Source organism: Oncorhynchus clarkii, chromosome 7 (genome assembly GCF_045791955.1).
Source record: "Oncorhynchus clarkii lewisi isolate Uvic-CL-2024 chromosome 7, UVic_Ocla_1.0, whole genome shotgun sequence".
Lineage (NCBI taxonomy): Eukaryota > Metazoa > Chordata > Actinopteri > Salmoniformes > Salmonidae > Oncorhynchus > Oncorhynchus clarkii.
In genome coordinates, this window is record NC_092153.1 from 10263361 (window position 1) to 10275637 (window position 12277).

At 43.6% G+C, this 12277-nt stretch overlaps 1 protein-coding gene across 1 annotated transcript in view; it reads left to right on the forward strand.

Annotated features, from left to right (window-relative positions):
- Positions 1 to 1378: 1378 nt before the first annotated feature.
- The window catches only part of LOC139412860 (titin homolog), a 53336-nt gene continuing 42437 nt past the window's right edge, over positions 1379 to 12277 (forward strand). The window contains exons 1-10 of the mRNA XM_071159608.1: positions 1379 to 1615; positions 1692 to 1943; positions 3680 to 3846; positions 3987 to 4015; positions 5837 to 5869; positions 6834 to 6877; positions 7330 to 10019; positions 10225 to 10386; positions 11835 to 11893; positions 12022 to 12042. Of these exons, the coding sequence (XP_071015709.1) occupies positions 1543 to 1615; positions 1692 to 1943; positions 3680 to 3846; positions 3987 to 4015; positions 5837 to 5869; positions 6834 to 6877; positions 7330 to 10019; positions 10225 to 10386; positions 11835 to 11893; positions 12022 to 12042 (3530 nt within the window). The 5' untranslated portion in view covers positions 1379 to 1542. The remainder of the gene's footprint in view (positions 1616 to 1691; positions 1944 to 3679; positions 3847 to 3986; positions 4016 to 5836; positions 5870 to 6833; positions 6878 to 7329; positions 10020 to 10224; positions 10387 to 11834; positions 11894 to 12021; positions 12043 to 12277) is intronic.

Sequence of the window (12277 nt, forward strand, 5' to 3'; positions counted from 1 at the left end):
AATCAGAGACAACGATAAACAGCTGCCTCTGATTGGGAACCATACTAGGCCAACATAGAAATACAATTCACCTAGATAACCCACCCTTAAATCACACCCCGATCTAACCAACATAGAGAATAAAAGCTCTCTCTGGTCAGGGTGTGACATAATGTAAGAAGCTTTAAAAATACATTTGATTGATACTGGAATGAATCCAATGCTCTATTCCAAACACTTGCCCTTATTTGAAGTCCTAATTACAGATGTCAATTGTCTGCCACAACAATGTTACACATTGTGAATACAATAGAAGGACGGACAATTCCGTTTGCTGTTCTGTTCTGATTTCCTCTGTCCTGAAGGGAATAAGCACCTTTCCTGTCAGAAAGGATAAGTAGCATCTAGTCACCTGGGTCTACCCCCTTGAGCTGCACTGTCCTGCTACAGGTCAGACGAGCTAATTGGCAGCAATGTTCATTACTCACCACCAAATCAGCCTCCCGGGAAGATTGCATGTCTGTGTTGTGGTACAGCAGGTTCCACAAACACTGACCTCTACTGACTCACCTACAGATACAGATGTAATATCTTAATTTGAGCCAGTTTACTACAGCAGGAAAATAATCCTGGAGAAACAGGACATTTTAATTATGTGGATTATAATGAATGGACATTTCTTGTCGGGTTTGATACATTTTAAAGTGGAAATTACGAGCTTTAGAAGCCTTTTTAAAACTTGAATACACTACAAGTTTGCATTCCCTGCCGTGTGGGAAAATTCTCAACAACAAAAGAGTGATCAAATTAAGATCCTACATCTTTACTCACCTGAATTTATACTGACCTACCTATACTTACTGCTGTGTGTAATGGCATTGGGCAGAGAGGTTTCAAGATTGCCCTAAAAGACAGAGACAAAGGACACATTCACAGACTCTCTCTAGCTTAAATGAAGGCCACAATCAATTTGTGGTGATTTTGAATGCATTTCACATCTGTTGATAATGTCACCGTGAAAATCACATTTCACATTGTGAATCTCTGCAGTACTGTAAATATAAAAGGAATGAGTAAGTAATTAATTAATGTATGCAGACCAAGCCAATAGAATAAGTAGGATAAGTTGTTATTGCATGTTTTGCAGTTGTGAAAATATGCAATTATGTAAAAAATGAAATGACCATCACTATCCCTATTCCCCACATTGGCCAACACAGATTATTCACAAGTTAAACAACCATGCACGGTTAGACTAAAGTCTTGCAGAGGCACCACTAAAGCTTATCAAATAGGATTAGGAAGCAGAAAGAAATCTCCTGCCAAAGTCCCATCTGCTTACCTGAGTAAGGCTGGGGAGCTGTCTTCAGCACTGTAACCACATCCCGTTACACTGGGGGGATAGCCTAGCCCACGAGGAATAACCATAGGAATAGCCCTATTTTTACACAATGCTATCAAGTGGATGGACAGTAAACAAAACCCTATTGTTGATGAACTGAGAAGGATTGAGAAGATTTACTCTAGACTGGGGCTGCATCTTGGATCTTGGCTCTTTGAGAAATGCCGGGGCTAACGAGGAACTGGGTTTTTTGGGTTGTGTCTGCCATTCTTCTGACAGGATACTTTGACACGGGTAGGTACAGTAGAGGATTTAATGATGACTGTTTGACTTCTGGTCACATGTATAACTGTCTCATGTACTTTTACAGATGCTTCGCATGGGGTTGCTATGGATAGAGGTTTGGTAGTGAAACACTTGAAATCTCAAGACCCCTCTGGGATTTCAAGACAACTGGAGTCAGATGAAGGTCTGGAGGCCTTGACCCACAAGACATACAAAGGAAAGGGTGCTATTTCTAGAAGAAAGCGGAATATTCTTTTTCCCAGTGGAGTGAAGCTTTGTTCTCAAGAGACTGTAGACCAAGCAATAGAAAACCATCTGAAGTACTTTCACCAGCGAGGTAAGCTTTTTCACTACTGTATCTCATGGGCCCTGGGGATTCATTATGACCTGGAGTCTATTCATCTACAATCTTTGTTGTTCAGCCAGATGAATTCAATTCCTGTGGTGCATCCACTCTTATGCAAAAGGTTTTCAAAAGGGTTCTTCGGCTGTCCCCATAGAATAACCCTTTTGGTTCCAGGTAAAACCCTTTTGTGTTCCATGTAGAACCCTCTGTGGAAAGGGTTTTACGTGGAACCCAAAAGGGTTCTACCCGGAAACAAAAGGGGTCTACCTGGAACCAAGAAGGGTTCCTCAAAAGGTTCTCCTATGGGGAGAGCCGAAGAACCCTTTTAGCTTCTAGATAGCGCCTTTTTTTCTAAGAGTGTATGTGACTGAAGGCTAATCTCACTCCTTTTATCATATGGCCGTCTATGACTTATTACGGATTTAATATGCTTTTATTGAAATAACACAACCATTATATACCATCAACATGAGTACAACTTTCTGTGATGATCTTATATTTAATTGGGAATGGACAGGTGGGGAAGATAAATAGATGTTTGTCATGTAAATGCATGCTCTTTAATCACCTCCAACATGAACCATGCAGTAACCAGTACTTTTCCAGCCTCTTTATTAAAGCCCTATGGTGATCCACGTGCATGGCTTCAGCTGTTGAAATACAGCCCGGTGTTACCATTCTCTATCAGTCGTTTGTTTGGAACAATGGTTCAGAACCTTGTTGGAACTCAAGGGAAATTACTAGAAGTCAATCAACGACAGTAACTAATCTATCATGATTCAGGGGCTATAGTTATGGTAGTCAGTCATGGAGGCTGAGAAACGCTCCACGTTTAAGGTCAAACGTCCAACCTCATTTTGGTACAGACTGATTGATACGGGTAAGGGCCAAATTTCAGGTGAGGCCAGGCAGAGAGCCTGGCACCAGACAGCCTTGCACCAGGGTGCCCTTCTGTCAGTTCAACCCGAACGAACACGTGGTGCTCCACCTGGGGAAGCTTAGAGAGAAAGTCCCAGTCCTCGGTCTGAACCCTGCCTCGCTACCGAAATAGTAGTCCTCTAGACATTGATCAGATGAGCCATGCTGCCAGGAAAATATGAGAGCCCTCAGGACTGCTCCCGCTAGCTCCTCTACCAAGGCCTTTCTGGTTGTCCTCAGCCTCCAAACCTGAAATGTAGCCTACAGATGTGGCCGCAGATTGAGAGAAAAAGAAAGGGGGTTAATGTTTTTTTGCCAGCTTTTTTTGTTCCAAAGCAGAAGTACTGGTACATTGTGAAAACCACATGTCTTGAGCTGAGAAGTAATTTCAATGTCAGCAGTGGTGGTGAAATGGTGATGCTGTCTGGAACCTGGGAGTATATGTGTGTATGGATCAAAAAATGACCTCACATTTCCCTGATTGCCTTCATTTTTCATTGCTGTCCATTGGAGAGATTTTTCCTGTCAGGATCGCTGGCTAAATGTCAGCTAAATGTCAATGTTTGTTTTGGTTTCCATGTTCTTGTACTACACAGTGTTATTTAAATCTAGATTGAATATTCATATACGTAAAGCGGGTCTTCTTCTACATCCATCTGTGTCACAGAGTGACCTCTGTGTCACATGTCTCTGTGTCAATCAGGGTTGGGGTCAATTCCATTTCAATTCTGTCCAATCAGGAAGTACACAAAAAATTCTGGGTGTGAAAGCTAGTCTCTGACCCAGTCCTGTGTCTGTGTGCTGCCCAGTGTGTCAGGAGACGGTGTGGGAGGCGTTCAAGATCTTCTGGGACCGTCTACCTGAGAGAGATGAGTACCAGGCCTGGGTTAACTTATGTCAGGATGGAACTGTCAGCGTGATGGAGATTGGCAGCAACTTCAGCCGATCAGAGGAGCACGTCTCTCTTGTTAGGGCTGTGAGTGAGAATTTTGTACAATTTGATACGTAAAACATTATGGATATTGATGTGTGTGAGTGTGTGTGTCCAAGTGTGTGTAGTTTATTGGTATGTGATTGAGGAGCTTTATTTATCAATGGATTCTGTTTTTATTTCAGAGAGTGGTGATGACTGCTGCTCCGAATAGGTGAGTTCCAAACGTTCCAATGTCTCTGTGAGATAACAGCACTTGCATTCTGTCACAAGGAAAAATACAGTGGGGAGAACAAGTATTTGATACACTGTTGATTTTGCAGGTTTTCCAACTTACAAAGCATGTAGAGGTCTGTAATTTTTTATCATAGGTACACTTCAACTGTGAGAGACGGAATCTAAAACAAAAATCCAGAAAATCACATTGTATGATTTTTAAGTAATTAATTAGCATTTTATTGCATGACATAAGTATTTGATCACCTACCAACCAGTAAGAATTCCGGCTCTCACAGACCTGTTCATTTTTCTTTAAGAAGCCCTCCTGTTCTCCACTCATTACCTGTATTAACTGTACCTGTTTTAACTCGTTACCTGTATAAAAGACACCTGTCCACACACTCAATCAAACAGACTCCAACCTCTCCACAATGGCCAAGACCAGAGAGCTCTGTAAGGACATCAGGGATAAAATTGTAGACCTGCACAAGGCTGGGATGGGCTACAGGACAATAGGCAAGCAGCTTGGTGGGAAGGCAACAACTGTTGGCACAATTATTAGAAAATGGAAGAAGTTCATGAGGGCTCCAAGTCCACTAGGGCTCCATGCAAGATCTCACCTCGTGGGGGATCAATGATCATGAGGAAGGTGAGGGATCAGCCCAGAACTACACGGCAGGACCTGATCAATGACCTGAAGAGAGCTGGGACCACAGTCTCAAAGAAAACCATTAGTAACACACTACGCCGTCATATATTAAAATCCTGCAGCGCACGCAAGGTCCCCCTGCTCAAGCCAGCGCATGTCCAGGCCCGTCTGAAGTTTGCCAATGACCATCTGGATGATCCAGAGGAGGAACGGGAGAAGGCCATGTGGTCTGATGAGACAAAAAAAGCGCTTTTTGGTCTAAACTCCACTTGCCGTGTTTGAAGGAAGAAGAAGGATGAGTACAACCCCAAGAACACCATCCCAACCGTGAAGCATGGAGGTGAAAACATCATTCTTTGGGGATGCTTTTCTGCAAAGGGGACAGGACGACTGCACCGTATTGAGGGGAGGATGGATGGGGCCATGTATCACGAGATCTTGGCCAACAACCTCAGTAAGAGCATTGAAGATGGCTCGTGGCTGGGTCTTCCAGCATGACAACGACCCAAAACACACAGCCAGGGAAACTAAGGAGTGGCTCCGTAAGAAGCATCTCAAAGTCCTGGAGTGGCCTAGCCAGTCTCCAGAACTGAATCCAGTAGAACATCTTTGGAGGGAGCTGAAAGTCCGTATTGCCCAGCGACAGCCCTGAAACCTGAAGGATCTGTAGAAGGTCTGTATGGAGAAGTGGGCCAAAATCCCTGCTGCAGTGTGTGCAAACCTGGTCCAGAACTACAGGAAACGTATGATCTCTGTAATTGCAAACGAAGGTTTCTGTACCAAATATTAAGTTCTGCTTTTCTGATGTATCAAATACTTATGTCATGCAATAAAATACAAATTAATTACTTAAAAATCATACAATGTCATTTTCTCACAGTTGAAGTGTGCCTATGATAAAAATTACAGACCTCTAAATGCTTTGTAAGTAGGAAAACCTACAAAATCGGCAGTGTATCAAATACTTGTTCTCCCCACTGTAAGTACATGCCTGGGTCACGTTTAGCAGGTTGCAACGTTACAGAACGTTCAGGTCACTTAGAGCAGACGTACAGAATGTTGCACCCCGCTGAACGTCACACACGTTACTCAACCTCAACCCCTCATCAACCACATTGTATTTACACCACTTCCATGTTCTCCTCATCCCCGTCCCATCCACGTCAGCGAGCCCACAAGCTCAGGGTCCAAAGTGTGCAGGTAGGCCTGTTCCCAACACTAAAGCCTGCTGTCTTGGTGCCCACACAGCTCTATAGAAACACTGCTGTGTTGTATGCTATCCATAACAGTGATGTAGTCCCGTGTAGCTCAGTTGGTAGAGCATGGCGCTTGCAACACCAGGGTTGTGGGTTCGATTCCTACGAGGACTAGTAAAAAAAAAAGTATGAACATGTATATAAGTCGCTCTGGATAAGAGTCTGCTAAATTATGAAAATGTAACATGTAAATGTGCCTTCACGGCAGCCTCCGTGCACCACACAGCTCTGCAGCCTGCTCGACCTTTCCCCCCTCGCTTCAACCAGATTCATACAACTACTACATACAACTACTGTATGGAACTACTACAGGGCTACAGTGTAACAACATGTAATACCTGGTAGTTACATACAGGGCTACAGTGTAACAACATGTAATACCTGGTAGTTACATACAGGGCTACAGTGTAACAACATGTAATACCTGGTAGTTACATACAGGGCTACAGTGTAACAACATGTAATACCTGGTAGTTACATACAGGGCTACAGTGTAACAACATGTAATACCTGGTCATTACATACAGGGCTACAGTGTAATACCTGGTAGTTACATACAGGGCTACAGTGTAACAACTTGTAATACCTGGTAGTTACATACAGGGCTACAGTGTAACACCTGGTTTTGATTTACAAAATGTTAAAGACTTGCAAATGACATCACAACAGCATGAAAGCCATTTGAACAGGTATACCAGTTTGAAGTACCATGTAATTATTGTAATGACTCTGTAGATTCCTGCGTAACTGCCATTTTATTACACAGGTATGAGGGGTACTTATTGTAAAGTGGGAGCTTTACAACCTAGAATCTTTTGTATCACATGTTGAAGTTACTGATTGATTGTCTCTCTTTCACACAGTCCAACATGTTGAAGTTACTGATTGATTGTCTCTCTTTCACACAGTCCAACCGCGGCGACTCCACCAGAATTGGCCACCACCCAAAAAGGTTGACCTCTTACCCTCAATTCAGTGTCTGGGCAAAATTCATCTGTCTTTTATGCCATCTGTTGATCAGTGACAGTATAGCTAGACTATTAGCCCCTGTCTGTAGTGTAGTACTGTCTTGAGGTTATTGTGGGTGCTGCATAGGACTACTGTAGCCTGATCAAGACATGCGTTGCTCCCAGAATAGGCCTTTAATCCTTCTTAATGACACACCACGTTGTCAATGGACAGTGGATAGAGGGACCGTTAGACTTTCCTAAGAGATTGTCTGAACCGCTTGTCTGAACACACTGCTTTTCAATTTCAGTGCCAGACATGTTCAGTAGCAATTCATTGATGTCATGTAGAATGTTTTCTTATATAATTGTATTCTGTGTCACGTATAATACACCCTCTTTTTATTCATACTTTTATATTCTTTGTTTCTGGGTCCCTTCTTGTTTTCTTCTGTAGATAATGAAGTCATTGTCATACAGCCAGACACCTTCCCAACCTTGCGAGGAGATGTTGACATCATTCCTGTCATTACTGCAGAGCCAGTTGAGGAGGTCACAGAGATGGTCCCGCCAGAAACTACTGACTCTGTGACTGAAGATGCTGACATCGACGTCACCTCAGAGACCGACGAGACAATACAGGAGATAGGAGAGGACGCCACTACCGAAGCTGCCTTTGACGTCAACTCCGAAAAAGCAGTTGAAGTCTTTGCTGAGACTAGTGATGAGGTTAATATGGCTGCTGTTGAGGAATCATCCGATGCTACCTCAGATGACACTGTGGAGATCACATCTGAACCTATTGTCACTGTCATCCACGAGCCCATTAATGAGGTAATTGGGAAAATGGATGAGGAAGTTATCTCAGATACCACACACAATACAGTGGAGGAGGCAGAAGAGGCCGCTGCAGAGGTCCCACCAGAAGTTGCCATTGAGATCCCTGCAGAGGTCCCTTCAGAAGCTGCCATCGATATGCCTGTTGGGTCCACAGACAAGGATATCCCAGAACCTGAAATAACATTTATTCCAGAAACTTCTTTGGAGGCCATTTCTGAAACCCCTTCTGAAGCGCCTTCGGAGGCTGCCACAGAAATCACTTCAGATACCATAGACAAGGAGATCACAGAGGGTGCCACAGAAATCACTTCAGATACCATAGACAAGGAGATCACAGAGGGTGCCACAGAAATCACTTCAGATACCATAGACAAGGAGATCACAGAGGGTGCCACAGAAATCACTTCAGATACCATAGACAAGGAGATCACAGAGGGTGCTACAGAAATCACATCAGATACCATAGACAAGGAGATCACAGAGGGTACTACAGAAATCACTTCAGACACCATAGACAAGCATATCACAGAGGGTACTACAGAAATCACTTTAGATACCATAGACAAGGAGATCACAGAGGGTACTACAGAAATCACTTCAGATACCATAGACAAGGAGATCACAGGGGGTACTACAGAAATCACTTCAGATACCATAGACAAGGAGATCACAGAGGGTACTAAAGAAATCACTTCAGATATCAGAGACAAGGAGATCACAGAGGGTGCTATAGAAATCACATCAGATACCATAGACAAGGAGATCACAGAGGGCGCTACAGAAATCACATCAGATACCATAGACAAGGAGATCACAGAGGGTACCACAGAAATCACATCAGAAACCATAGACAAGGAGATCACAGAGGGTGCCACAGAAATCACTTCAGACACCATAGATGAGGAGATTAAAGAGGCTGCCATAGAGGTCACTTCAGATACCACAGATGAGGAGATCACAGAAGCTGCGGTAGAAGAAAACGTCACTTTGGAGACCACTTCAGACATTGCTACCAAGGCAACGTCAGAAGATACTACAGATGAGGATATTCCAGAGGATGCAGCAGAATTAACTCCAGAAGTTTCTCCAGGGGACACTTCAGTGCCTGAAGCTGCCATGGAGATCCCTTCAGAGGGTTCAGATGGAGATGTTCAGGAGCTCCCCATGGAGACCACCTCAGAGGCTACAGTAAATGTTGCCCCAGAAGACACTGAAGAGGAGACCCCTGAGATTTTAGAGGAAGTTATCTCAGTCGCCACAACGCATTTGATACTCGAGGCTACGGAGGAGATCACTCCAGAGAGTGTACTAGAGGATACTGTAGCCACTACTACTAATGAAGTGGTAATAGAAATTGGTCCTGAGGAAGAAGTCACTCCAGAAACTTCAGTAAAGGCCATTCCAGAGGATGTAACAGGGACCACTGAAGAAGCAACAATAAAGGCTGAAGTCACTCCTGAGGCTGAAGTAGAGATGAAGGAAGTTATGGTGGAGGTCACCTCAGAAGCCACTTTGGAGGTCACTCCTGAGGTGGAAGTAGAGGTAACTCCAGAATATGTAGTGGAGGAACCTCCAGAGGCTGAGGAGATTACAGAAGAAACTGCAGTAGAGGACAATCCCGAGGTGGAGATAGAGGTAACTCCAGAGTCTACTGAAGAAGTTCCTGAGGAAGCAGAAGAGGTCATTTTGGAGACTGCAGTGGAAGACACTCCAGAGGCTGTAGAAGAAATCCCCCCAGATACTGTAGAGATAACTCTGGAAGCTGCTGAAGAGGACTCAACAGAAACTGTAGAAGAAATAGTTTCAGTGACTCCAGAAGAGATAACACCAGAACCTTCAGAGGAGGAAATTCCAGAACCTTCAGAGGAGGAAATTCCAGAAACTTCAGAGGAGGAAATTCCAGAACCTTCAGAGGAGGAAACTCCAGAGGCTTCAGAAGAGGTCCCATCTGAGGCAGTAGACGAGATCATTCCAGAAGCTACAGAAGGGGCTTCCAAAAAGACAATTACTGAAACTACAGAAGAGGCTTCCGAAGAGATCATTCTAGAGCCTTCAGAAGTTGCAGCGGAGATAACCACAGAGGCTGCAGGTGAGTCCACTCCAGAGGCGACACAGGAGGCTGCTGTGGAGATTACTCATGAGATTACCACTGAAACTGGAATTTTGACGGACACAGAGGAGAACAATAATGGTGATCGTTATAAGGATGCAGAGGAGAACAATAACAGTGATCGTTATAGGGTCACAGAAGAAACAAATGATGACTTCCTAGGGATCCAAGATATCATAACAGAGGTGGAAAACACGGTAAGGAAATGACAAGGTTATTATTATTGCAATCAATGAAATACAGAATCAATAATCAAATTGTTACTTCATAAAGGATAGAAGCCTTCTTAAACACACAATAAGAGAGGTGCATCAGCTATAGATTAAAGACCCTGTCTACTGAAATGAATGAGAGTGAGGTGATATTGTAATTATGTGATCTGTTTTTGTGTCCTGTGTTTAGCTGGGCAATGAGATCGAGGACATCATGACGAGGCCGTCCACACCCATGAAGGAGCAGGTGGTAGAACTCAGCATCCAGCTGAAGGGAGAGAACTACAACGACGCCCTGAGAGACCCCTCTAGCTTCTACTACCAACGCGTGGCCAAACATTTCACCCATAAGGTACAGTAGAGTTGGTATACTGCTGTCCCCATGCAGGCTCTTGGTAAAAACAATTGTTTGGTCCCGTCCTTTTTGACACCCACTTTTGTTTTTGTTTCCTTCTTTTCACATACAGGATGTACACTGAGTGTTCAAAACATTAGGAATACCTTCCTAATATTGAGTTGCACCTCCGTTTGCCCTCAGAACAGCCTCAATTCGTCAGGGCATGGACTCTCCAAGGTGTCGAAAGCGTTCCACAGGGATGCTGGCCCATGTTGACTCCAATACTTTCCGGTTGTGTCAAGTTGGCTGGATGTCCTTTGGGTGATGGACAATTCTAGATACACACTGGAAACTGTTGCGTTGCAGTTTTTGAAACACTCAAACCGGTGTGCCTGGCACCTGCTATCATACCCCGTTCAAAGACACTCAAATAATTTGTCTTGCGCATTCACCTTCTGAATGGCACAAATACCCACTCCATGTCTCAATTGTCTCTGGGCTTAAAAATCCTTCTTTAACCCGTCTTCTCCCCTTCATCTACACTGTCTGAAGTGGATTTAACAGGTGACATCAATAAGGGATCCATCTGTCATGGAAAGCAGGTGTATTAATGTTTTGGACAGTGTATTTTACATGATTAACTCTTGCGTGTACAGAGTAGAAACAGAAAGTTCGGAAGAGGTTGAAAGATATCGATATATATTCTACTGTATCTATTTACTGTAAACAGCTTTCAAATGTTGTACTGGTTGTCCGGGCTTGCCAGCTATATACTGTATTCACTGAAGAACAGGAAGAAAGCTGCCTGGAAAAATCAGAGGTCCACCAGTCAGTGTGACAGCTCTGGAAACATGTCCTCTGCTGGGAACCCACAGTGACGGACGGTGTATTCCCATCGCTGGATGTTGCCACCTCACATTTTGTCCTTTTCTCCGGCAGAGCCAGAGTTTGTCAGAGCAGAGGCCATTAGTTATAGACGTGTCCCAAATGGCCTCCTATTTCCCAATATAGTGCAGTGCTTTTGACCAGGGCCTGATCAGAGCCCCATGTGGCTCGGGTCAAAAGTAGTGCACTAAATAGGGAATAGGGTGCCATTTGAGATGCAGACATACAGAGAGGATGAATAAGTAAACAACAGGACAGAGCCTTACTGCTCCTGGCCAAGAGGGGAAAGAAGGGAGGTGGCACAGATCCTAGAGGACAGCTTTAGCACACAGACAGCCACTACACAGACTTGGACAGGGGATTGACTTGATTTTTGTCTATACTGCAGTAACTGATCATACTATGTGGTCCTGGACTGAGAATGATATCGCTAACTGGTGGCGTAAAGGATTCACAGTACTGGTGTAGACGCAGGCATGTCTGGCGAACAGGGTGGATCTTTTTCATTCTCCTGAGAAAAACTCCAACTTGACGTGGTAATTAACTGAGTGTGTTTTCTTTTCATCGTTCTCATCTAGATTGAAGGTGCATTTGAAAGGTTACCAGGATTCAAGAAGGTCTTTGTAGTTGAATTCAGGTAAGCGTCATTAACAGCTATAAATCCATTGATCTACTACCTATAAAGCATCATATTTAATTGAACAGGCAATATGCTATTTCAATATCAAGTTCTAATATTTCTTTGTCTTTTCCAAATGCGTCCAGGCCTCAGAAGGACCTCCAAAGGTAAGCATGTTTTCTTTCTTCTGACCCAAATAACTGTCTCACAAGGTTTACATCCAATTGGCTACAGATGTTCATGCGAATATTCTAAAATCTGCATAAAACCACATGCTTGTTGCGGATAAAATAACTTTTGCAGTTAAATTCCCATGTACTGAATAATAAATCCAAGTTAAATGAGTTTGCCTCACAACTCTAATTATGTTTTTTTCACCACAAATTTAACATTATGTAGTGA